Consider the following 26,970-nt stretch of genomic DNA (forward strand, 5'->3'; position numbering starts at 1 on the left):
CTCCCGCTATGATCACAGACCCCTCCCACTACTATTGTCACCTTCCTCCTCCTCCCGCTATGATCACAGACCCCTCCCACTACTATTGTCACCTTCCTCCTCCTCCCGCTATGATCACACCTCAGAGTTGTCACCCATATAAGGCTCGTCTTCCCTCACCGGTCACCTACAATAAGTCTCTACTTACCTTGTACTCCTTTTCCTCCGTCCAATTCATAACCTCGAAATCCTCCATACGGCTGGCGGGAGGTCTCAGCTGATCGAAGAAAAGTGAGAACTCCTCCTGGAGGTGATGGTGGCCCTTCAGCAACTGAAACATCTGAGTCTTCAGCTGGAGAGAGATGACAGCAGAGAGAGAGATGACTGCGCAGCGACAGCAGAGGGGGAGGGGCCTGCGCAGCGACAGCAGAGGGGGCCTGCTCAGCGACAGCAGAGGGGGAGGGGCCTGCGCAGCAACAGCAGAGGGGGAGAGGCCTGCGCAACGACAGCAGAGGGGGGCTGCGCAGCGACAGCAGAGGGGGAGGGGCCTGCGCAGCGACAGCAGAGGGGGGCTGCGCAGCGACAGCAGAGGGGAGGACGGTGACAGGTGTGATGAGGTTTCCTTGGTAAAGTACCAACCTTCCCAATCTCCTGCAGGGGGCACTCTGCACAGCTCTGCAGCAGTTTGATGATCTTCTGGTGATGAGCGGGGTTCTCCTTAAAACAAATCTCTAACTGGCGCAGGAATCGGCGGCTCTTCTCAAACGCTTGCTGTTCTTCAAACTGGAAATAATGGGAGTGGCTTATAATAGTTACACCAACCAATCATCAGTTCATACAGTACATGCTGGCTCCACCTTCATCAGAGAGACTTATTATGGGGAGATGCTGCGGGGATAATATTGGGGGGACACTGTGTGCAGTGAGAACATTGTGGGGGGGGGGGGACACTGCGGGGGGGGGGGGGGACGATGTCGCTCACCAGGCCGCACTCTAGCGCTTGTTCCGGGAGAAGGAAGGCAGCGAAGTCTTTGAGGAGCTGAGGCCAATCCTGGAGGAGATGTTGGAGACGTTCATACAGATCCACCGCCGTCCTCTTACTGCTCCGCGTCTCGTACTCATAGATGATGTTCAGGAACTGTTCATATGTCCCGGGGACCGGCTGCAGAGCCTCCCGTACCTAAGAGAGGGGACACACCCGTCATCTCAACCCGATAAGAGGGGGTACACTGTCCACACACAACATGGCACCTCAAATTCGCTATATCAGAGCTTCTCACCAAAGTCAGGGGCCTCATACGAGGGGTCTCCACCCAATCAGGGGCCTCATATACGAGGGGTCTCCACCCAATCAGGGGCCTCACACGAGGGGTCTCCACCCAATCAGGGCCTCACACGAGGGGTCTCCACCCAATCAGGGGCCTCACACGAGGGGTCTCCACCCAATCAGGGGCCTCACACGAGGGGTCTCCACCCAATCAGGGGCCTCATACGAGGGGTCTCCACCCAATCAGGGGCCTCACACGAGGGGTCTGGTATAAGGGGGTCTCACTAGTTTTGGGTCTCACCCTGTTGAGGTAGGAGCGAGCATACGCCATGTCCTTCTGCTCCCTCAGGGGTCCTTTAGGAGGATCTTCTCATCATAGAGGAGGAGCAGTTTGGAGGAGTCCTTGCTGGCTCGTGTGCGCCCTCTTCTGTTCCGGACACGATGGGCGCTGGGGCCCTTGGAGCCCACTCGTCTCCTCTCTCCTAGAAAACATGGTAGCATGATGGCTCCGCCCCAGTAAGAATCTGACCAATCCACATTTACCTCCCCCAATATCAGACACTGTGTACAGAACTACTCACCAGCAGGGGTGACATTGGTCTCCACAGGGGCCGGGGAAGGGACCCGAAGGTGAGAGGCGTCCAGTTTTTCCCCCCTCCTCCCCCGTCTCATCTGTCATCTCCTCTGCTTTGTGTGATGACACCTCGGCTACGTCCTCCTCTTCCTCCTCCTCTGTGTTCTCCTCCTGGGAGTTCTCCTCCGAATCCGCCTCCTGGCTCAGCCGTCTCTCCGAGGCCAACCACGTCAGCTTCTCCATGGTCTCCTGACAACGCACAGCCGTCATTACCCTCCCGAGGACAAAACTACTGTGTACACCAACACACCGAGTATACACCACACTATACTCACCACGCCAGCTTCTCCATGACAACACACAGCCGAGATTACCACCCTACAGACCTGACCCGGCACCAGGGACACCCACCACCCTACAGACCCGACCCGGCACCAGGGACACCCACCACCCTACAGACCCGACCCGGCACCAGGGACACCCACCACCCTACAGACCCGGCACACCCACCACCCTACAGACCCGACCCGGCACCAGGGACACCCACCACCCTACAGACCCGACCCGGCAACAGGGACACCCACCACCCTACAGACCCGACCCAGCACCAGGGACACCCACCACCCTACAGACCCGGCACACCCACCACCCTACAGACCCGACCCGGCACCAGGGACACCCACCACCCTACAGACCCGACCCGGCACCAGGGACACCCACCACCCTACAGACCCGACCCAGCACCAGGGACACCCACCACCCTACAGACCCGACCCAGCACCAGGGACACCCACCACCCTACAGACCCGACCCAGCACCAGGGACACCCACCACCCTACAGACCCGACCCAGCACCAGGGACACCCACCACCCTACAGACCCGACCCAGCACCAAGGACACCCACCACCCTACAGACCCGGCAACAGGGACCCCCACCACCCTACAGACCCGACCCGGCAACAGGGACCCCCACCACCCTACAGACCCGACCCGGCAACAGGGACCCCCACCACCCTACAGACCCGACCCGGCAACAGGGACCCCCACCACCCTACAGACCCGACCCGGCCCCAGGGACACCCACCACCCTACAGACCCGACCCAGCACCAGGACACCCACCACCCTACAGACCCGGCCCCAGGGACACCCACCACCCTACAGACCTGACCCAGCACCAGGGACACCCACCACCCTACAGACCCAGCACCAGGGACACCCACCACCCTACAGACCCAGCACCAGGGACACCCACCACCCTACAGACCCGACCTGGCCCCAGTGACACTCCACCCTACAGACCTGACCCGGCACCAGGGACACCCACCACCCTACAGACCCGACACCAGTGACACCCACCACCCTACAGACCCGACACCAGTGACACCCACCACCCTACAGACCCGGCACCAGTGACACCCACCACCCTACAGACCCGACACCAGTGACACCCACCACCCTACAGACCCGACACCAGTGACACCCACCACCCTACAGACCCGACACCAGTGACACCCACCACCCTACAGACCCGACACCAGTGACACCCACCACCCTACAGACCCGACACCAGGGACACTCCACCCTACAGACCCGACCCGGCCCCAGGGACACACCAACCTATTACCTGACACCAGACACACACCCGACCTGGCCCAGCACCAGTCTTACCTGCAGCTCTGGAACAGACAGAACGGACTCCTCAGACGCAGAGGACATCTCATCCTCATCCTGGGTCAGGTCATCAAAGTCCTCTTCTTCCTCTTCCTCTGCACCGTCTTTGTCATTGGTCAGGTCCTGTCCACCTGGAGGACTAGAAGATTCTTTTGGGGCCCCGGAGGGACTGTTGACCTCTGCGTCCCCGTCAGTGGAGGGTGATGCGTTCTTTGGAGAGTCTGCAGCCCCTCCTCCGCTCTCCTGCTTTTGGGGCTCGCTGTCGTCCTCTGGCTCTTCCATTTCCTCCTGTTTTAGGTCTTTTTCCTCCTTCAGGGAAACCTCAGAATTTCTGCCCCTCCCCGGAGTGCGACTGCCCCCCACCTGCAGTAAAAGGTGCACCCTCAGCACTGGGGCTACTCTGCGGATCCACCGTGACTTGTCATCGTTTTCAGTCACATGATCTGTGACATCAGAGGAGCGTTCTGATTCTTCAGGAGGTTTGTCCTCCGACGGCTCCCCAGCACCCTCCGATCCCCCGCCATCTTTGTTCTGTGCCCCATCAGGGCTCCCTTCCCCCGCACACTCCGGTTCGTCCTCCATTTGAACCATCGGATTGTCCTCTTCCTTCTTGATAGACTCATCTGTCTCCAGTGTGGGGCTGCACTGCCCCCCACCAATGCCAGATCCCAAAAATACAGTCTTCTGGACCTGCTTGTAGGGGGGCGTTATCACCGATTGGCTGAGAGGCATGTGGGTGGAATTAAGAAGGACGGTGGTGACCGGAACTCCGGTGCCGATTGGCTGAAGGACTCTGCACGGTGAGCCCAGACTTACCAGCTTCAACGATCCATTAGGCACGGCGAGGAGGACGGGACCCGAGTGCACCAGGGGAGCCGGCTTGATGCCCACCATACGGGGAACCGTCTTGATCTTAGGGATGCCGCCCAGCAGGGACTTCCTGATTCGCTGGTTTGCCGTGGCGGGCATAATCATCCTGGTCTGAGGTACGGAGATGTGAGCGGCAGCAGCGCCTGCGGGTTTGGCACACAGCATCCTTTTATTAGAGATGGGGGTGCAAATCTCAGGCCCCTTACGGCCAAGCGGGACCCCGATGGGCTGAATATTGACGATTCCTTGAATGGGGACGGCGGGCTGCATGAGGGGCGGCACCTGGCTAATGATCCTGATGGGGACAGTCTGGGGGGGCGCAGGTTTAGCCAGTAATTTGGGGGCACAGTTGGTGCTGGCAGGAGGACGGATCAGGAGCGGCTTCAGTACAGACCTCTTCTGGCGCCACAATCTGCGATAGAAACGCCTGGAAAGAGGTTTGAGGGTCATGGACACGGCGGGGGGGAGGAGCAGAGGGTATCCGGAGTTGCTGGATTCTGTGTTTTTCATGTAGGCCTCAACGCTGCTCAGACTGGCCTATGAGAAGAGGAGGATGGAGAGGACAGGGTGAGATGCACCGAACCGCAGACATGGCAGTACCCGGGTACAGTACCCGTGTACACATAGAACAACTTCCCCCACCAAACATCCAATTCTACTATTTTAATACAACCATTTCGTTTTTTGGAAACCCCTCAAAACCCAGTGAGGTCGTCACTGCCATTCTGAGGGTCTTTATTTTATAATAGGTTCGAATTTGGTGGGAGGGACCAGTGGGCTTGGGTAAATCTTGCCTATATAAATATATAACACATTCCTGACATCCCTTTAGACGTGCATGTCCCTTCCTGCTGATGCTCATCTCCCAAAGATGCTCCTCTAAAGCAATACCAGGGATGTGTTCTTTCACATAACACTCAGCGATTGCCGCCAGCCAGAAAGTCAACAGCTGTGAGAGGCGGACCCCCGACTGTACAGAGCAGGAGAGGGGCTGCACCGCTTCTGTCCAAGACTTACCCCCCCCCCCCCTTTATATGAAGTCATAAACAGCTCTAGAAACTCACCAATCAGAGAGCTCAGATGAGGAGAGAAGGACCCCGGAAACCTCCCATATAGCTATGCACCAATCAGGGAATCCACAAGACCCCAGAAATGTCTCACAGGCGTTACACGGCACAATACCTTTATCCAGAACGGTAGTCTGAGTTTCTCCCTCTCCACTGGGGGGCGCATATCCTGAGGGGGGACATCCTCACAGCACCTGCTCAGTGGTGGCAACATCCGGGTCTTCTTGTAATACTGCCAGAAAAGAAAACACAAAGCGGTCAAGAGGGGCGGAGCAGAGCGGGACAAGGGGAACTCCACCATATGTCATGGATTCCCACCTACCAGTGTGACCCCCCCCCCCCCCCCCCTATATATCATCTCTATTGCTGGAATCCCACCCACCAGTGTGACCCCCCCCCATATATCATCTCTATTCCTGGAATCCACTGAATGATATCTCTATACCCATCATGACAGAGGACCCAGAGATGAGATCTCTATACCCCATCATGACAGAGGACCCAGAGAGGAGATCTCTATACCCCATCATGACAGAGGACTCAGAGATGAGATCTCTATACCCCATCATGACAGAGGGCCCAGAGAGGAGATCTCTATACCCCATCATGACAGAGGGCCCAGAGAGGAGATCTCTATACCCCATCATGACAGAGGGCCCAGAGATGAGATCTCTATACCCCATCATGACAGAGGGCCCAGAGAGGAGATCTCTATACCCCATCATGACAGAGGGCCCAGAGAGGAGATCTCTATACCCCATCATGACAGAGGGCCCAGAGATGAGATCTCTATACCCCATCATGACAGAGGGCCCAGAGAGGAGATCTCTATACCCCATCATGACAGAGGGCCCAGAGAGGAGATCTCTATACCCCATCATGACAGAGGGCCCAGAGATGAGATCTCTATACCCCATCATTACAGGGGACCCAGAGATGAGATCTCTATACCCCATCATGACAGAGGGCCCAGAAATGAGATCTCTATACCCCATCATGACAGGGGACCCAGAGATGAGATCTCTATACCCCATCATGACAGAGGGCCCAGAGATGAGATCTCTATACCCCATCATGACAGAGGGCCCAGAGATGAGATCTATACCCCATCATGACAGAGGGCCCAGAGAGGAGATCTCTATACCCCATCATGACAGAGGGCCCAGAGAGGAGATCTCTATACCCCATCATGACAGAGGGCCCAGAGAGGAGATCTCTATACCCCATCATGACAGAGGGCCCAGAGAGGAGATCTCTATACCCCATCATGACAGAGGGCCCAGAGATGAGATCTCTATACCCCATGGCAGCCGGCCTTGCGATCTGCCCTCTTCACCTCACCTTGATGACATTGTCCGCTGACTTCTTCATGGTCAGGTTCTTGATCCGCACGGTCAGTTGATGAGCCGTTTTGGCCGTTAGGAGAAATTTGCTGATCAGCTGTTTGGAGAATTCAGTTCCTTCAAAGTGCTTTAAGCCAAGAGCCAGCAAACTGCGAGGAGAGGACGACAATGACATGCATCCATCCGTACCATTGAAGGGGGGGGGGGGGGGAGTCCTCATCAGGGACTTACCTGTCCTCAGCTTTGGTGAAGTAGACCCTGTCCCTGGGCCCCCGGGCCTTCATGGAGCACACAGGCAGCAGCTCAGGATACATGAAGACAGGCCGTGTAGCTATAACCCAGGCCATGTGCTTGGGTAAATCCGACACCTCGTTACCTGCGGGGGTGGGGAGAAACCACACAGAATGAGGAGACCACATATATACAGAGACCACATGACCGACAACTAATCAACAGGTTCAAGGAAGGTGGAGCAGAGGGTTACAGTCCCCTCCCACATACACAAGATGAGGAGGAGCATTGGGGCGGAGTAGTCGTCCCCATCCATCCATCCATCCTCCAAGGGCTTCAATGAGCGATGATGGAATAAGTTGGTTTATAGGACAGAGATCTTCCGCTGCTCTCAGGGAACTCCGCCATTACCTGGTGAGCCAATAACCATCACCTACCGTTCTTTCTGGCTTGTTTGGGGGGTTCGGGGTCCTCTGGAACTTGGCTATGTACCAAGGGGATCAGCTGCAGCGCCTCCCGCAGGTTGCAGGGGTTGAACGCGCTTTGGAATCCAGGAGTTTGCTGATGGGATAGAGAGGAGCTCTCTGCAAAGCTGGACAATTCCACCTGAGAAGGGGGGGGAAGAGAACAATGCGTTTACATTCCAGAAATTGGCCCCCCACATACAATACACACCCTGGGGGGGCACATGACCTTCCTCACAGTCCCCCCCACACACACACACACACACAATAGAGAGGAGCCATTACCAGGTACATTTGTGCAGTCTCGGCTTCCATGGCTCAGCCCCGGGTTCCGGAAGGTCAGGAGATGGAGCTGCGTCAGGAGCTGGATGTGCTGCCGGACAGAAGAAGGGTCAGTAGGCCGGACACCACAATGACGGGAGATTGGGGGAGGGGAGCAGTAAGGGCCTCACCTGTTGCATCTGCTGCTGCAGCCTTTTCCTCTGCATTACATCCAGCGTCAGGACTGGGGGGGGCTCTGGGTGCCGGGGGCTTTGGTACGTCGGGGTCTCTCACAGGTTTGTCATCATCTGCCTTCATCATGGATTTCTTCATACGCAGATACTCCAGCTGCGCCCTCACCGTGCGATGCTGCTCCGTCAGCAGGTTAGCCAGAGGCTCCTCAAACCTGCAGAATGGAGGGTTAGAATATGAAGAGGGGCCGAAGAGGGCCAAGGGGGCCGCACAGAGGGACTGAAGGGGGCCGAAGAGGGCCAAGAGAGCCATGGGGCTGCAGAGGGCATGCCTGTAATGTCCCTGCATAAAAACAGATACGTTAAGAGATTGGGCTCCTGCAACAGAAAAGACTTACACTTAACATTGTGGACACCTGTAGGGGCTGTGTGGCCCCCCCAATCAGCACAACTCAAGTGAGGTGGGGGGACAACCAGCACCCCGAGTTCCTCTACCTCCTATCCCAAACAGGTGCAGCGGGGTCTGTAGCTGTCCTGCCCCGTATTCAGGAGGGGGGGGGGTGACCAGACTCTGGTCAGGGGTTTATCTCACCTGATGGCTTGTGGGGTGTTGAAATCTGGGAAAGGGTCAGAACTACTGTCCTCATCTGGCCCCTCGTCATCCAAATGCGAGATCCCCATCTCATCCTGAAACTAGAGAAAGAGTGTGAGACCAACCGTTCCCCCCCCCCCCCCCCCCCCAAAATAGAATATCGGGATCCAACACCTGAGGCGGGGCCGACCCAGAGATCCAACGTCTGAGGCGGGGCCGACCCAGAGATCCAACGTCTGAGGCGGGGCCGACCCAGAGATCCAACGTCTCTGAGGCGGGGCCGACCCAGAGAAGAGTGCTGGGATCCAACACCTGAGGCGGGGCCGACCCAGAGATCCAACACCTCTGAGGCGGGGCCGACCCAGAGATCCAACACCTCTGAGGCGGGGCCGACCCAGAGATCCAAACACCTCTGAGGCGGGGCCGACCCAGAGATCCAACACCTCTGAGGCGGGGCCGACCCAGAGATCCAACACCTCTGAGGCGGGGCCGACCCAGAGATCCAACACCTCTGAGGCGGGGGCCGACCCAGAGATCCAACACCTCTGAGGTGGGGGCCGACCCAGAGATCCAACACCTCTGAGGCGGGGCCGACCCAGAGAAGAGTGCTGGGATACAAAAACCTGAGGCGGGGCCGACCCAGAGATCCAACGTCTCTGAAGCGGGGCCGACCCAGAGATCCAACGTCTCTGAGGCGGGGCCGACCCAGAGATCCAACGTCTCTGAGGCGGGGCCGACCCAGAGATCCAACGTCTCTGAGGCGGGCCGACCCAGAGATCCAACGTCTCTGAGGCGGGGCCGACCCAGAGATCCAACGTCTCTGAGGCGGGGCCGACCCAGAGATCCAACGTCTCTGAGGCGGGGCCGACCCAGAGATCCAACGTCTCTGAGGCGGGGCCGACCCAGAGATCCAACACCTCTGAGGCGGGGCCGACCCAGAGATCCAACACCTCTGAGGCGGGGCCGACCCAGAGATCCAACACCTCTGAGGCGGGGACGACCCAGAGATCCAAACACCTTTGAGGCAGGGCCCGACCCAGAGATCCAAACACCTTTGAGGCAGGGCCAAACCAGAGAAGAGTGCCAGGATACAACACAGCATACTCACAGTCTCAAAGAGTTCCTCCATCAACTCGTTGACCTCCTTTTCTGGAAATCACAAAGAAAACAAAGTCAATACCGCACAAACACACCCCTTGTCAGATTACATGCTCCGCCCAATGCTAGATTGGACACGCCCCACCAGATTAGACTCCCCACGCTCTGCCAGATTAGAAATTGCCCCCCACCAGATTAGACATGCTACCCAGATTACACACGCCCCCTGCCATATTAGACCTCCATCACACCCTGCACCCCCTGGCACCTTACATCTCCCCAGGCTCTTTAAAAAGACGTACACAAATAACCACGCTCAGGTGACGCAGTCCTCAACCACTTGCTGACCACCTACCGCATAGTTACTGTGGTAGGTTGCCACTCTGCACAAAATCATGTATGTGATTTTGTGCAAAAGCCACTGGGGGGGGGAAATGGGGGAGCGCGCTCGTGCTGCTGGAGGTGAGATTTCATTCCGATTGGACACAGAAGAGCCAATCAGCAGGTCCACCGGAGGCGATGTCTGCCGGACAACTGTGATCGCTCCCCACAGAGATAGAAGGGCGGTGTGCCGATGTAAACAAGGCAGACCGCCGCCCTGTCAGGCACGGACACTGATCTTGTGTGTTCCTGCTAATCAGGAACACGGATCACTGTGTCCATTCAGTGATCCCCCCCCCACGATAAGTAAGCACACCCAGGAACACACTTAATCCTTTGATCACCCCTGGTGTTAGCCCCTTCCCAACCAGTGTCATCAGTACAGTGACAGTGCATATTTTTAGCATTTTATTAGTATCACTGGTCCACAAAAGTGTCAGTTGGTGTGCGATTTGTCTGCAGAAACCCGCTAAAAATCACTGACCATTACTAATTAAAAATAATTTAATAAAAATGCCATAAATCCATCCCAAAGTTTGTAGAGGTGATAACTTTTTGGCAAACCAATCAATATACGCTTATTGGGATTATCAACCAAAGGAGGTAAAATTTGTGAACAGTGTCACACGATCGCGCAATTGTCAGTTAAAGTAACAGTGTCTATTCGCAAAAATGGCCTGGTCGTGAAGGGGGGGGGGGGAATAAAACCTTTCCGGGGGGCTGAAGGCCTTAAATCTCATTCCTGATACCCCACCAATCACACTCCAAGGACTTACTGGTGATCCGGACGGCTCGATCGTTGCGCAGGTCCTCCGTATCCGGCTCATCCCAGTCCTCCAGAATATTGTACTCCGGATCATCATCTTCATCATCATCCCCTTCATCTGGAAGAGAGGAGAGCACATCATAGGGCTCACCTGACATCAGCACTGGACTGGGTTGGGGGGTCTTCTATGAAATCAGCACTGGACTGGGTTGGGGGGTCTTCTCTGAAATCAGCACTGGACTGGGTTGGGGGGTTCTTATGTGAAATCAGTACTGGACTGGGTTGGGGGGTCTTCTCTGAAATCAGCACTGGACTGGGTTGGGGGGTTCTTATGTGAAATCAGCACTGGACTGGGTTGGGGGGTCTTCTCTGAAATCAGCACTGGACTGGGTTGGGGGGTTCTTATGTGAAATCAGCACTGGACTGGGTTGGGGGGGTTCTTCTCTGAAATCAGCACTGGACTGGGTTGGGGGGTCTTCTCTGAAATCAGCACTGGACTGGGTTGGGGGGTCTTCTCTGAAATCAGCACTGGACTGGGTTGGGGGGGTCTTCTCTGAAATCAGCACTGGACTGGGTTGGGGGGTTCTTATGTGAAATCAGTACTGACTGGGTTGGGGGGTCTTCTCTGAAATCAGCACTGGACTGGGTTGGGGGGTTCTTCTCTGAAATCAGCACTGGACTGGGTTGGGGGGTTCTTCTCTGAAATCAGCACTGGACTGGGTTGGGGGGTTCTTCTCTGAAATCAGCACTGGACTGGGTTGGGGGGTTCTTATGTGAAATCAGCACTGGACTGGGTTGGGGGGTTCTTATGTGAAATCAGCACTGGACTGGGTTGGGGGGTTCTTCTCTGAAATCAGCACTGGACTGGGTTGGGGGGGGGGGGTTCTTATGTGAAATCAGCACTGGACTGGGCTGGGGGGGGGGGTTCTTATCTAATATTAGCACAGAAATGGATTGGGGGGGGTCTTGTTTCTCTTTTGCTTCCTGCACGCTGATGAACATCTTCAGTCTCCACTCACCTTCATTTCCCACATCGTCCTGCATAAGGCTGCGCAGCCACACCTTCCAGTACTCGTCATCGGCTGTGCTGAGGTCATACATGTCTGGTGTGATGTCAGGGGCATGTAGCTCCGCCTCCAGCCGCCCGATAGGCACGTTCTTCAGAGGACGCTTGGAACGAGTACGGAAGGCGATGAGGCTCTCGTCTAAGGTCTGCAAGGAGAGAAGGGGGCGTCACACATTGTCCAAGCTCCACCCCCCATCATGTGACATAGGGAGCGCCCCTCACCTGGAAGGAATCCATACTGACAAGATGTCGCTCCAACTCCTCATCCACCGCATGCAGCTTCTCCATAAAGGCGAAGTCCGGGGCGTGCTTCACCTTAGGTGGTGGTGGGGGGCCCATAGGGACCGACTCAAAGCAGATATGCCTCGCACTAGAGAGTGAAGCATTCTGGGGGAGAAAACAGTCATTGTGCATTAAATGTCACGGACATCTCATTGTATGTGTACCCACAAATCATACCTCACCCCTCCCCCTTCCCACAAATCATACCTCACCCCTCCCCACAAATCACAACGCACCCCTCCATTACCTGACCCTCAGCCACTTCCTCCTCCTGAGACTCCGACAAATGCTGCGCTCTCAGGCGTTTGTGTCCGCGGGGCGAGGATGCCGTACTCTCCACATCACTCTCCAGCAGACTCTAACAAACCAAAAGATTGAAGAGCAAATTACCCAGCATGCAATGCCCTGTAATAGTCTTCCTGCAGTAGTTTGTGTCTCTGCCCCTCCCACAATGGGGAGATTTCCTCCAGTAGTTTGTGTCTCTGCCCCTCCCACAATGGGGAGATTTCCCACAGTAGTTTGTCTCTCTGCCCCTCCCACAATGGGGAGATTTCCCGCAGTAGTTTGTCTGCCCCTCCCACAATGGGGAGATTTCCCGCATTAGTTTGTGTCTCTGCCCCTCCCACAATGGGGAGATTTCCTCCAGTAGTTTGTGTCTCTGCCCCTCCCACAATGGGGAGATTTCCTCCAGTAGTTTGTGTCTCTGCCCCTCCCACAATGGGGAGATTTCCCTGCAGTAGTTTGTGTCTCTGCCCCTCCCACAATGGGGAGATTTCCCGCATTAGTTTGTGTCTCTGCCCCTCCCACAATGGGGAGATACCCCCCAGTAGTTTGTGTCTCTGCCCCTCCCACAATGCTGGGATTGGGTATATAGTGGGGTAGAGGGAGGAGTCCCCTCTGGAGGGTGTGGCCTGTTCACAGCACTCACCTCCTCGGCCGTCTCATCCTCCTCTTCCTCATCAGGTTGGTATTCTTCATCAGAGGAATCTTCTTCCTCCAGGGGAATGTCTACAAACTGGGGGGCCTGCCAGAGATAGGAGAGAAGTGTGTGATGGAAGCTGTGGAGGGAGACGGAATGGGGGAGGGGAGACGGCATGGGGGAGGACAATGTTAAACTCTTACCTGAACTTTGTTGGCTTTCTTGATTGGAGAAAGATTCCAGGTGGGTATGACCTGAAGGGAAGCGCATGTTATATACACCCTCCGCGTACCCCGACCCCTCCCATACACCCTCCGCGTACCCCGACCCCTCCCATACACCCTCCGCGTACCCCGACCCCCTCCCATACACCCTCCGCGTACCCCGACCCCCTCCCATACACCCTCCGCGTACCCCGACCCCTCCCATACACCCTCCGCGTACCCCGACCCCTCCCATACACCCTCCGCGTACCCCGACCCCCTCCCATACACCCTCCGCGTACCCCGACCCCCTCCCATACACCCTCCGCGTACCCCGACCCCTCCCATACACCCTCCGCGTACCCCGACCCCTCCCATACACCCTCCGCGTACCCCGACCCCTCCCATACACCCTCCGCTTACCCCGACCCCTCCCATACACCCTCCGCTTACCCCGACCCCTCCCATACACCCTCCGCTTACCCCGACCCCTCCCATACACCCTCCGCTTACCCCGACCCCTCCCATACACCCTCGGCGTACCCCGACCCCTCCCATACACCCTCCGCTTACCCCGACCCCTCCCATACACCCTCGGCGTACCCCAACCCCTCCCATACACCCTCGGCGTACCCCAACCCCTCCCATACACCCTCCGCTTACCCCAACCCCTCCCATACACCCTCCGCTTACCCCAACCCCTCCCATACACCCTCCGCTTACCCCAACCCCTCCCATACACCCTCGGCGTACCCCAACCCCTCCCATACACCCTCTGCGTACCCCAACCCCTCCCATACACCCTCTGCGTACCCAACCCCTCCCATACACCCTCTGCGTACCCCAACCCCTCCCATACACCCTCCACTTACCCCAACCCCTCCTATACACCCTCCACGCACCCCAACCCCTCCTATACACCCTCCGCGTACCCCAACCCCTCCCATACACCCCCAACCCCTCCCATACACCCTCCGCTTACCCCAACCCCTCCCATACACCCTCGGCGTACCCCAACCCCTCCCATACACCCTCTGCGTACCCCAACCCCTCCCATACACCCTCTGCATACCCCAACCCCTCCCATACACCCTCTGCATACCCCAACCCCTCCCATACACCCTCTGCGTACCCCAACCCCTCCCATACACCCTCCACTTACCCCAACCCCTCCTATACACCCTCCACGCACCCCAACCCCTCCTATACACCCTCCACGCACCCCAACCCCTCCTATACACCCTCCATGCACTCACCACTCCTTTCTCCACCACCTCCTTCAATTTGGATCGGGTCATTTTTGGTTCCTGGGAAACAAAACGGATAAGAATTTTTATCTCTTAAACATATAAAAAAAACTTTGTTAGTATGCGCAGTGACAAAGCGATGGCGGATTGCTGGAAGTAATGTGTACCGGGAGAACGGGGGTGAACTACTCCAGGGGGTACAGGAAGGGGGTGGGATCCCGGTACACAGGAGGGGGGGGGGTAATCATAGAAGGATGTACAGGAAGGGGGTGGAGAGAACTTCCTGGTACACAGGAAGGGGTACAGGAAGGGGAGGGGAGATTTTCTGGTACACTGGAAGGGGGTGCGGGGTAATCCTGCTACACAGGGAGGGAATACTTACAAAGAGAGGCAGACCTTCCGTCTCGTTAATGGCGGCTTTCATCATGGCCACGACATGCTCATTGGTGATCACTTCCTGCAGAGACACAACCAGACATGGTGGACCAAAGTCTAAAACACTTCCCACCGAGGTGCGTCAGATGTCCCCCCCCCCCCACACCCTCTTGCCATATGTAGGTGTAGACATTGCTCCCTGGATCCACTATGACAACCCCGCTCCCCAAAGCACATGTCCCCCATGACTGAGGCTCCTCAGGACCCATCACACTTCTGCCATATATACAGTTGTGGTAAAAGTTGCCCCACCCCCCTTTGAATAATTGGGAAAATACAGGATGTACGAGTGAGCAGAAAAACACATTTCTTGTAACTGGAGGTGATAACAGAACGTCCCAATCATAATACAAACCAATGAAATTCCCCCCTGTTCAGAAGTCTGCACCCCTTAAAGTGGAAGTAAACCCATGGATTTAAACAGTTAAAAAAAAAAAAAAAAAAGGCATGCTGGGAATGCTAACTGCACATTGGCTGTGCTCTCAGCCAAACTATCAAACCATCCAATGGCTGGTGTCATAACGAATCACATGTGCAGCACCATAGCAGTTGAAGATTAAACAGAGGCAAAGATGGCGGCTTCCTTGGCTGAAACTGATAGGGGAGTTTACTTCCACCAATGACAGTGGCCAGTCTTCTGTAATAGAAGTCTATGAGGAATTCTTTCAGGTGGTAGAGTCACCCATTGGTCTTGGCACAATGCCTCCAGGTAATGCCAAGTCTTTGGTGGTCTTGTATGAGGTCATTAGATGGCCACTTTAGAACCTTCACCTTCGTCTGCTGTAACTACTGGAGGATCAGCTTGGCCTTGTGCTTCGGGTCATTATCCTGCTAGAGGGTCAGCTTGGCCTTGTGCTTCGAGTCATTATCCTGGTAGAGGGTCAGCTTGGCCTTGTGCTTCGGGTCATTGTCCTGCTGGAGGGTCAGCTTGGCCTTGTGCTTTGGGTCATTGTCCTGCTGGAGGGTCAGCTTGGCCTTGTGCTTCGAGTCATTGTCCTGCTAGAGGGTCAGCTTGGCCTTGTGCTTCGGGTCATTGTCCTGCTAGAGGGTCAGCTTAGCCTTGTGCTTCGAGTCATTGTCCTGCTAGAGGGTCAGCTTGGCCTTGTGCTTCGGGTCATTGTCCTGGTAGAGGGTCAGCTTGGCCTTGTGCTTCGGGTCATTGTCCTGGTAGAGGGTCAGCTTGGCCTTGTGCTTCGGGTCATTGTCCTGCTAGAGGGTCAGCTTAGCCTTGTGCTTCGAGTCATTGTCCTGCTAGAGGGTCAGCTTGGCCTTGTGCTTCGGGTCATTGTCCTGGTAGAGGGTCAGCTTGGCCTTGTGCTTCGGGTCATTGTCCTGCTAGAGGGTCAGCTTAGCCTTGTGCTTCGAGTCATTGTCCTGCTAGAGGGTCAGCTTGGCCTTGTGCTTCGGGTCATTGTCCTGGTAGAGGGTCAGCTTGGCCTTGTGCTTCGGGTCATTGTCCTGGTAGAGGGTCAGCTTGGCCTTGTGCTTCGGGTCATTGTCCTGGTAGAGGGTCAGCTTGGCCTTGTGCTTCGGGTCATTGTCCTGGTAGAGGGTCAGCTTGGCCTTGTGCTTCGGGTCATTGTTCTGCTGGAGGGTCAGCTTGGCCTTGTGCTTCGGGTCATTGTCCTGCTGGAGGGTCAGCTTGGCCTTGTGCTTCGGGTCATTGTCCTGCTGGAGGGTCAGCTTGGCCTTGTGCTTCGGGTCATTGTCCTGCTGGAGGGTCAGCTTGGCCTTGTGCTTCGGGTCATTGTCCAGCTGAAAAGTCCAAGAGCCTCCCATGTGCAGCTTTCCTGCAAAAGAAAGCAAATTGTCTACCAGTATTTTCTGATAACATTCTGCATTCATCTTCCATCAATTTTCACAGGGAAAGATTGTGCTTCTTGGAACAACCACACCGTCTTTTTCCAGAGCAGCCTATATTTCTCCTGAGGTCATCTGTGGTGTCTTCTTTGTATTGCGAACAATTCTTTTGGCAGTTGAGGCTGCAATCCTTCTTGGTCTTCCTGACCTTAGCTTGTTATCAAGAGATGCCCAAATTTTCCACTTCCTAATAAGTGATTGAACAGTGCTGATTGGCATATTCAAGGCTTTTGATATCTTTTTATATCCTTTTCCATCTTTATAAAGTTCCATCACCTTGTTACGCAGGTCTTTTGACAGTTCTTTTCTGCTCCCTATGGCTCAGTATATCAACGTGAGTGCTGACAAAACTCATTGACTATTTATACACAGACGACAACAGATATGGGAAATGGCCTCCTGTGCGAGTCACCGGAGGGCTTCATCAGGGACATTTTTACATGTCCCCCGCCAACCCTGAGGCACCTAACACCCCCCCCCCCAACCTTAGGATCCATGACCTTTGCACCAATGTACATTGCAGTGATTATAAAGGGGGGGGGGGGTAAATGTCATGTAGGATATCACAGGAGCAGGAGGGAACCCTGCAGTGATTATATGGAAGGGAGGGGTCACTCACATGTAGCATATCACAGGTGCAGGAGGGAACCCTGCTGTGATTATACAGAAGCGAGGGGTCACTCACATGTAGTATATCACAGGAGCAGGAGGGAACCCTGCTGTGATTATATGGAAGGGAGGGGGTCACTCACATGTAGTATATTGCGGACATTGACCACAGTGAGGTTGTGCTGTTTGGCTCCATCCTCCAGAGCTCTTTCCAGATCGTGGTCCTGGTCACATGATACCGGGGGGGCGTCATCCTCCAGCCTGTTCTCTCTCCTCTTCTTACCTGGAAGCCGCTTCCTCTTCTTCCTCTCATCACCCGACTGCTCCTCATCTGCAACAAGCACAGGACACATTTATGTAGCCTGACTCCCAACATGGACCCACTACAATACGGGGAACAAAAAGGGTCCTTCCCAACATGGGCCCACTACAATACGGGGAACAAAGAGGGTCCCTCCCAACATGGGCCCACTACAATACGGGGAACAAAGAGGGTCCCTCCCAACATGGGCCCACTACAATACGGGGAACAAAAAGGGTCCTTCCCAACATGGGCCCACTACAATACGGGGAACAAAGAGGGTCCCTCCCAACATGGGCCCACTACAATACGGGGAACAAAGAGGGTCCCTCCCAACATGGGCCCACTACAATACGGGGAACAAAGAGGGTCCCTCCCAACATGGGCCCACTACAATACGGGGAACAAAGAGGGTCCCTCCCAACATGGGCCCACTACAATACGGGGAACAAAGAGGGTCCCTCCCAACATGGGCCCACTACAATACGGGGAACAAAGAGGGTCCCTCCCAACATGGGCCCACTACAATACGGGGAACAAAGAGGGTCCCTCCCAACATGGGCCCACTACAATACGGGGAACAAAGAGGGTCCCTCCCAACATGGGCCCACTACAATACGGGGAACAAAGAGGGTCCCTCCCAACATGGGCCCACTACAATACGGGGAACAAAGAGGTTCCCTCCCAACATGGGCCCACTACAATACGGGGAACAAAGAGGTTCCCTCCCAACATGGGCCCACTACAATACGGGGAACAAAGAGGGTCCCTCCCAACATGGGCCCACTACAATACGGGGAACAAAGAGGGTCCCTCCCAACATGGGCCCACTACAATACGGGGAACAAAGTGATACAACTGATAGAGCAGAGGGATAAAGCCACAACATCATGGATACATAAGAGGTCATCGGTGACTCCAGTCCTTACCTATAGGAATGAAGAGCCCTGAATCCTCCTCACCATCTTCCTCCTCTGGAAGATGACCCTTTCTGGGAGTTGAATTAGTACAGGGGGAGGGACAGTCACCTGAAATCAAAGAAGAGAAATTACACGGGAACATGAGTATTGTAAGTACACAAGTGCTGGGAGTGCACGGGGGCTGTATTGAGTATTAGTGTCAGGTAGTACCCGTGTATTGTCCTGTCGGGTACCCGTGTGTTGCATCGTCGGGTACCCATGTATTGTATCGTCGGGCACCCGTGTGTTGTATCGTCGGGCACCCGTGTGTTGTATCGTCGGGCACCCGTGTGTTGTATCGTCGGGCACCCGTGTGTTGTATCGTCGGGCACCCGTGTGTTGTATCGTCGGGCACCCGTGTGTTGTATCGTCGGGCACCCGTGTGGTGTATCGTCGGGCACCCGTGTGGTGTATCGTCGGGCACCCGTGTGTTGTATCGTCGGGTACCCATGTATTGTATTGTTGGGTACCCGTGTGTTGTATCGTCGGGCACCCATGTGTTGTCCTGTCGGGTACCCGTGTATTGTATTGTCGGGTACCCGTGTATTGTATTGTCGGGTACCCGTGTGTTGTATCGTCGGGCACCCGTGTGTTGTATCGTCGGGTACCCGTGTGTTGCATCGTCGGGTACCCGTGTGTTGTCCTGTTGGGTATTAGTGTGAGGAAGCTAGTTGTTCAGTAATTTGGACAGGGTATAATCCCCAATCCTCATTATATTTAATAGGTATGATGCCCGGCGGGTGTGAAGAGGTGACTTGTACATCTTGCGGCATGTATGCATTCCTTAATCATCTAATCGAGGGTGAATACTGCTGTACAAAATGTAAGCGCATCGTTTCCCTGGAAGCCCGGGTTCTGAATCTGGGGAAGCAACTATCGGCACTGAGAAGTCCCTCCATACTAAAGGAGAGTCGGGTGGAGACAAAGAGGTGCCGGCACAGAGGGGGGTGGAGACAAAGAGGTGCCGGCACAGAGGGGGGTGGAGACAAAGAGGTGCCGGCACAGAGGGGGGTGGAGACAAAGAGGTGCCGGCACAGAGGGGGGTGGAGACAAAGAGGTGCCGGCACAGAGGGGGGTGGAGACAAAGAGGTGCCGGCACTAGCAAAGAGTACATGGGTGACAGTCAGGAGGGGTAGAGGGGGGGGGGGGGAAGTGCCAGGCAGGCCGATCCAGGGCTGGAGCTCCATTGGAGTGACATTGGTGATCCCAGTCAGGGACCGGCGCTGCTGGGGCTGAGGGATTCTCCGAGCTGCCGGGGGAAGAACTCCTCCAGAGAGAGTGGGGGGGAGGGAGTGAAAGAAGAGGAAAGGCAGATTCTGGTGGTAGGGGACTCAATTCTTAGGAGGACAGAGAGGCCAATCTGTAGCAAAAAAAACCTGAAGCGCCAAACTGTATGTTGTCTGCCAGGCGCTCGGGTTCGGCACATTATGGATCTGGTGGACAGATTACTGGGAGGGGGTGGGGAAGACACGGCAGTCATGGTGCACCAATGACCGAGTCAGAGGCAGATGGAGTGTCCTAAAGAACGGATTTTAGGGACTTGGGAGCTAAATTGAGGAAAAGGACCTCCAAGGTGGTATTCTCAGGAATACTACCGGTACATGGAGCCACACCAGAAAGGCCGAGGGAGATTAGGGAAGTAAACAAGTGGCTGAAGAGCTGGTGTAGTAAGGAGGGGTTTGGGTTCCTGGAGGACTGGGATGACTTCTCAGTCAATAACCGGCACTATAGAAGGGATGGACTGCACCTAAATCAGGAGGGTGCAGATCAGCTGGACAGGGGGGGGGGGGGGGTGGTTCCAGAGGTAGAGATAGTCAGCACGGAACATATTCTAGAAGGTAGTATTGGGAGCATTAGTGGTAGGTTGACCAAAGCACATAAACCCAAGGTAAGTATAGTAGCAAGTCCTAGTTGCAATCTCGGGAACACCCAATAAGAGGATGATATGCGACCGGTCTAAACTATATGGCATGTTCACCAATGCCAGGAGCCTGGTGGACAAGATGGGTGAACTAGAGATACTGTTGAACGAGGAGGACTTGGATTTTGTGGGAATTTCAGAGACCTGGGTCAACAGCTCTCATGATTGACTGGCAACCATACAAAGGTATTCCCTTTATCACCGGGATAGAGAGGGTAAAAAGGGGGAGGGGTATGCCTATAAATCAAGAATAAAGTACAAGTGAATGTGAGAGATGACATCACTAAGGGATCTAGGAAGGAGGTGGAATCCTTATGGGTAGAGCTCCAAAGGGATGAAGCTAGGGGGAAATAATACTGGGAGTATGCTATAGACCCCCTAACCTGAGGGGGGAGGGGGGAGACGGATCTCCTATCACAAGTTGGATTAGCAGCAAGGATGGGAAGTGTTATCATAATGGGGGATTTTAATTATCCAGACATAGACTGGGGGGGAGGGAACCGCGCGTTCATCTAAGGCTCGCCAGTTCCTAAATGTCTTGCAGGACAATTTCATGGGTCAGATGGTAGACGCACCAACTAGAAATAAAGTGTTACTGGATCTACTGATTACCAACAACACAGATCTGATCACGGATGTGGAAATACGGGGCAATATAGGGAACAGCGATCACATGTCAATTGGCTTCAGTATAAATCACACAAATAGGAAACATAAGGGGAATACAAAGACACCGAATTTCAAAAGAGCCAACTTCCCTAAACTACGAACCTCACTAGAAGATATAATTTGAGATAAAATCTCAGAAACAAAGAACGCGGAGGAGTGATGGGTTTGCTTTAGGAGCATATTAAATAAGGTCGTTGGGAAATGCATCCCATTGGATAATAGTTATAAAGGAGGCGACCAAAAGTCCTGGATGGCTCCACTCCAATGTAAAAATGCAGATAAAAGCAAAGAAGGCCTTCAAAAAAATACAAGGTTGAGGGATCATCATCAGCATTCAGACTTTATAAAGAATGCAACAAGAAATGTAAGGGTGCAATAAAGGGCGGCTAAGATAGAACATGAAAGACACAGAGGAGGAGAGCAAAAAAATCCCAAGAAAAGTATGTAAACAGTAAAAAAAAAAAGGGAGGACAGACCATATTGGCCCCATAAAGAATGATGAAAGACATCTGGTTACAAAGGATGGGGGGATTGGGAAGGTATTGAATTGTTTCTTCTCCTCGGTCTTCACGAGGGAATCGGGGGGGGGGGGGGGGGGCTTCAGTCACCAAAACTGCAGAGTTTATCCTCATGACACATCACAGGAAGCACCTCCACGGTTATCAGAAGACAGAATTAGAATTAGACTTGGGAAACATAACAGTAATAAATCACTGGGACCAGATGGCTTGCACCCGAGGGTACTTAGGGAACTCAGTCAAGTCATTGCCAGGTCATTGTTCCTAATTTTACTGACTGGAATGGTACCAGCTGATTGGAGAAAAGCCAATGTAGCACCAATATTTAAAAATGGTCCAAAATACATCCCTGGGAATTACAGACCAGTCAGCCCAACATCAATAGTATGTAAACTCTCGGAGGGGTTGATAAGGGACTATATACAAGATTTTAGTAATGAGAACGGTATCATTAGCAGTAATCAGCATGGATTCATGAAGAATCGTTCTTGCCAAACCAATCTACTAACCTTCTATGTGGAGGCGAGTTGCCATCTAGATAAAGGAAGGCCCGTAGACGTGGCGTATCTAGATAAAGGAAGGCCCGTAGACGTGGTGTATCTAGATAAAAGAAGGCCTGTAGACGTGGTGTATCTAGATAAAGGAAGGCCCGTAGACGTGGCGTATCTAGATAAAGGAAGGCCCGTAGACGTGGCGTATCTAGATAAAGGAAGGCCCGTAGACGTGGCGTATCTAGATAAAAGAAGGCCCGTAGACGTGGCGTATCTAGATAAAGGAAGGCCCGTAGACGTGGCGTATCTAGATAAAGGAAGGCCCGTAGACGTGGCGTATCTAGATAAAAGAAGGCCTGTAGACGTGGTGTATCTAGATAAAGGAAGGTCCGTAGACGTGGTGTATCTAGATAAAGGAAGGGCCGTAGACATGGTGTATCTAGATAAAGGAAGGCCTGTAGACGTGGTGTATCTGAATAAAGGAAGGCCCGTAGACGTGGTGTATCTAGATAAAGGAAGGCCCGTAGACATGGTGTATCTAGATAAAGGCAGGCCCGTAGACGTGGTGTATCTAGATAAAGGAAGGTCCGTAGACGTGGTGTATCTAGATAAAGGAAGGTCCGTAGAAGTGGTGTATCTAGATAAAGGAAGGCCCATAGACGTGGCATATCTGGATAAAGGAAGGCCCGTAGACGTGGTGTATCTAGATAAAGGAAGGCCCGTAGACGTGGCGTATCTGGATAAAGGAAGGCCCGTAGACGTGGCGTATCTGGATAAAGGAAGGCCCGTACACGTGGTGATCTAGATAAAGGAAGGCCCGTAGACGTTGTACATCTGGATTTTGCACCTCTGGGGGGGGGGGGGGATCTAGGATGGAGAAGGACCTGGGGGTCCTAGTAGATGATAGCAGCAGTTTGGCATTGCTGAGCCTAACAAAGCAAACAGAATATTGGCATTATAAAGGGATCAACTCCAGAGATAAAACGATAATTCTCCCCTTTACAAGACTCTGGTCCGGCCGCACCTGGAGTATACCGTCCAGTTCTGGGCACCAGTCCTCAGGAAGGATGTGCTGGAAATGGAGCGACTACAAAGAAGGGCAACAAAGCTAATAAAGGGTCTGGAGGATATTAGATATGAGGAAAGGTTATGAGCTCTGAACTTATTCTCTCTGGAGAAGAGACGCCTGAGAGGGTATATGAATTCATTATATAAATACCGGACTGGGGACCCCACAATATATAACTACCGGACTGGTGACCCCACAATAGGGAGAAAACCTTGAACTATGTAGAGGGTTCTTTACTGTAAGAGCAGCAAGGATGTGGAATTCCCTTCCACAGGCGGTGGTCTCAGGAGGGGGCATCGATCATTTCAAGAAACTATTAGATAAGCACCTGAACGACCGCAACATACAGGATATACAATGTAATACTGACATATAATCACACACATGGGTTAGACTTGAGTCTTTTATCAACCTCACCTATGTAACCATGTGTGTATTACACGGAACATGGGCTGGGACAACACTCACCATCCAGTCTGTTGGGCTTCTTTTCATGCTTGGCCACAGATTGCTGCTGTGAATCTCCTGGAGAAACTTTACTATGGGTAGGTGTGCCAAGAGTGTCTGCCAATCTTCCTTCATTACTCTGATCACAAACCGTCACAGTGCTATCAGTGATAGGACCAGGCTGAGGAGCTTCATTCTGCTGTTTCACCGACCTTCGCCCACCTTTCTGAGACTTGGTGGATCTCTGAGGCGATCTGGTGTTGGGCCTCAGTTGAACAGAGTCAGTTCTCAGAGGAGATCTGGTGGTGGGCCTCAGATGAGCAGAATCAGATCTCGGAGGAGATCTGGTGGTGGGCCTCAGATGAGCAAAATCAGTTCTCGGAGGAGATCTGGTGGTGGGCCTCAGATGAGCAAAATCAGTTCTCGGAGGAGATCTAGTGGTGGGCCTCAGATGAGCAAAATCAGATCTCGGAGGAGATCTGGTGGTGGGCCTCAGATGAGCAAAATCAGATCTCGGAGGAGATCTGGTGGTGGGCCTCAGATGAGCGGAATCGGTTCTCGGAGGAGATCTGGTGGTGGGCCTCAGCTGAGTGGAATCAGTTCTTGGAGGAGATCTGTTGGTGGGGTTCAGCTGAGCTGAATCGGTTCTCGGAGGAGATCTGTTGGTGGGGTTCAGCTGAGCAGAGTCGGTTCTCGGAGGAGATCTGGTGGTGGGCCTCAGCTGAGTGGAATCAGTTCTTGGAGGAGATCTGTTGGTGGGGTTCAGCTGAGCAGTCTCGGTTCTCGGAGGAGATCTGGTGGTGGGGTTCAGCTGAGCAGAGTCGGTTCTCGGAGGAGATCTGGTGGTGGGCCTCAGCTGAGTGGAATCAGTTCTTGGAGGAGATCTGTTGGTGGGGTTCAGCTGAGCAGTCTCGGTTCTCGGAGGAGATCTGGTGGTGGGGTTCAGCTGAGCAGAGTCGGTTCTCGGAGGAGATCTGGTGGTGGGCCTCAGTGGAACAGAGTCAGTAATATGAGCAGACTGACCAGAAACAGTTGTTGGGGAGGTTGTGGCGATCAGTCTAGATTGACAGGTTTCAGTTTTGGTGGCAGGTCTCAATGGATTGGTATCAGAGGATTTGGTGGTGGGTGTTGACTGACTGGTCAAAGAGGAATCAGTGTTATTTCTCCGTTGGATGCTACTAGTTGGAGAACATCCAATTGTGGGTCTTAAGAGACTGGTATCAACTCTTCGAGTGGATTGGGTTGGAGGTCTAGCCTGGTCTGCCTCGGTTCTCATAGGAGTCTGGATGGATGAGGAGGCGGCATCGTCCCGTTGGGGGAGTTTCTGTACATTGGGGTCACTTCCATCCCCAGCATTCTGTACACCAAGCTTCTCATCTGACTGCTGGGGGGTGGACGGGCTGTGTGGACAGTCTGAGGACTTACACTCAGAGAGGTCGTTGTGGCCTCCAGGTGGTTCAGTCCTCAAAGTTTTATTTACAAGTGGAGAGTGTTCCTTCCTTGTGGCCGGGGGATTAGGCCATCCTTCCCTTTGCATGGTGGCAAGAGGACCTGTCCTTGGTCCTCCTGGAAGGGCAAGCAAGTCTCTTCCAGACTGTGTGCGGGGAGCTCCAGGAACGGTCTTTGGAGTCCTTTGAAAAGGAATGGGAGGTTTCAGTACTTCAGCTATCAGCACATGTTTTCCTTCAGATACATTGCCAGGCAGTGGGCGAGGGGCCCTGTGACTGGCAGGGAAGGTCCCAGAGATGGGCGCCGAGGCATTTCTGTATCTGGCTGGTTTCTGTGGTGAGGTGGGAACCTCCGACCTGCAAGACATCTGACACTGGACACGTGGCGGATCCTTTATTCCACCTCCTGCTGGTCTGCCTACCGACCTTTCCATTGGCCAAAACTACTAAGAGGACCTGTAGTGCGCTCCTGTCCAGGATGGTGGAACACGGGACACGCCCACCCTGCAGAGGAAGAGAACAGACACCTATCAGGACAGAACTACCAGTGTCCTACAAACCATTCCAACCACGCGGCCAACCCCCCTCCGAGCCGTCCCAACCACGCGGCCAACCCCCCTCCGAGCCGCCCCAACCACGCCGCCAACCCCCCTCCGAGCCGCCCCAACCACGCCGCCAACCCCCCTCCGAGCCGTCCCAACAACGCGGCCAACCCCCCTCCGAGCCGTCTCAACCACGCCGCCAACCCCCCTCCGAGCCGTCTCAACCACGCCGCCAACCCCCCTCCGAACTGTCCCAACCACGCGGCCAACCCCCTCCGAGCCGTCCCAACCACGCCGCCAACCCCGCCGCCAACCCCCTCCGAGCCGTCCCAACCACGCCTCCAACCCCCCTCCGAGCCGCCCCAACCACGCCGCCAACCCCCCTCAGAGCCGCCCCAACCACGCCGCCAACCCCCCTCAGAGCCGCCCCAACCACGCCTCCAACCCCCCTCAGAGCCGCCCCAACCACGCCGCCAACCCCCCTCCGAGCCGCCCCAACCACGCCGCCAACCCCCCTCCGAGCCGCCCCAACCACGCCGCCAACCCCCCTCCGAGCCGCCCCAACCACGCCGCCAACCCCCCTCCGAGCCGTCTCAACCACGCCGCCAACCCCCCTCCGAGCCGCCCCAACCACGCCGCCAACCCCCCTCCGAGCCGTCTCAACCACGCCGCCAACCCCCCTCCGAACTGTCCCAACCACGCGGCCAACCCCCTCCGAGCCGTCCCAACCACGCCGCCAACCCCCTCCGAGCCGTCCCAACCACGCCGCCAACCCCCTCCGAGCCGTCCCAACCACGCCTCCAACCCCCTCCGAGCCGTCCCAACCACGCCTCCAACCCCCCTCCGAGCCGCCCCAACCACGCCTCCAACCCCCCTCAGAGCCGCCCCAACCACGCCTCCAACCCCCCTCAGAGCCGCCCCAACCACGCCTCCAACCCCCCTCCGAGCCGCCCCAACCACGCCGCCAACCCCCCTCCGAACCGTCCCAACCACGCCGCCAACCCCCCTCCGAACCGCCCCAACCACGCCGCCAACCCCCCTCCAAACCGCCCCAACCACGCCGCCAACCCCCCTCCGAGCTGTCCCAACCACGCCGCCAACCCCCCTCCGAGCCGTCCCAACCACGCCGCCAACCCCCCTCCGAGCCGTCCCAACCACGCCGCCAACCCCCCTCCGAGCCGTCCCAACCACGCGGCCGCGGGGCTGTTGTCAGGGGTAACAGTCAGG

The 26,970-nt window shown here is 55.0% G+C and overlaps 1 protein-coding gene across 1 annotated transcript in view; it reads right to left on the reverse strand.

Annotated features, from left to right (window-relative positions):
- The window catches only part of LOC143942490 (GON-4-like protein), a 41,026-nt gene that overhangs the window by 13,652 nt on the left and 404 nt on the right, over positions 1–26,970 (reverse strand). Inside the window, 31 exon segments of the mRNA XM_077463798.1 lie at positions 188–331; positions 619–762; positions 962–1,159; positions 1,548–1,594; positions 1,597–1,728; positions 1,828–1,900; positions 1,902–2,069; positions 3,491–3,823; positions 3,825–3,910; positions 3,913–4,900; positions 5,546–5,662; positions 6,772–6,922; positions 7,005–7,149; positions 7,442–7,610; positions 7,754–7,783; positions 7,785–7,841; positions 7,921–7,980; positions 7,982–8,135; positions 8,513–8,613; positions 9,621–9,661; positions 10,768–10,875; positions 11,777–11,969; positions 12,046–12,210; positions 12,353–12,463; positions 13,034–13,129; positions 13,228–13,278; positions 14,484–14,534; positions 14,857–14,931; positions 17,522–17,709; positions 18,609–18,707; positions 23,775–25,705. Coding sequence (XP_077319924.1) covers positions 188–331; positions 619–762; positions 962–1,159; positions 1,548–1,594; positions 1,597–1,728; positions 1,828–1,900; positions 1,902–2,069; positions 3,491–3,823; positions 3,825–3,910; positions 3,913–4,900; positions 5,546–5,662; positions 6,772–6,922; positions 7,005–7,149; positions 7,442–7,610; positions 7,754–7,783; positions 7,785–7,841; positions 7,921–7,980; positions 7,982–8,135; positions 8,513–8,613; positions 9,621–9,661; positions 10,768–10,875; positions 11,777–11,969; positions 12,046–12,210; positions 12,353–12,463; positions 13,034–13,129; positions 13,228–13,278; positions 14,484–14,534; positions 14,857–14,931; positions 17,522–17,709; positions 18,609–18,707; positions 23,775–25,635 — 6,336 coding nt within the window. The 5' untranslated portion in view covers positions 25,636–25,705.

This window comes from Lithobates pipiens, unplaced genomic scaffold (genome assembly GCF_037356315.1).
Source record: "Lithobates pipiens isolate NorthernLeopardFrog02 unplaced genomic scaffold, aLitPip1_a1.2 Scaffold_30, whole genome shotgun sequence".
In the NCBI taxonomy this organism is placed as follows: domain Eukaryota; kingdom Metazoa; phylum Chordata; class Amphibia; order Anura; family Ranidae; genus Lithobates; species Lithobates pipiens.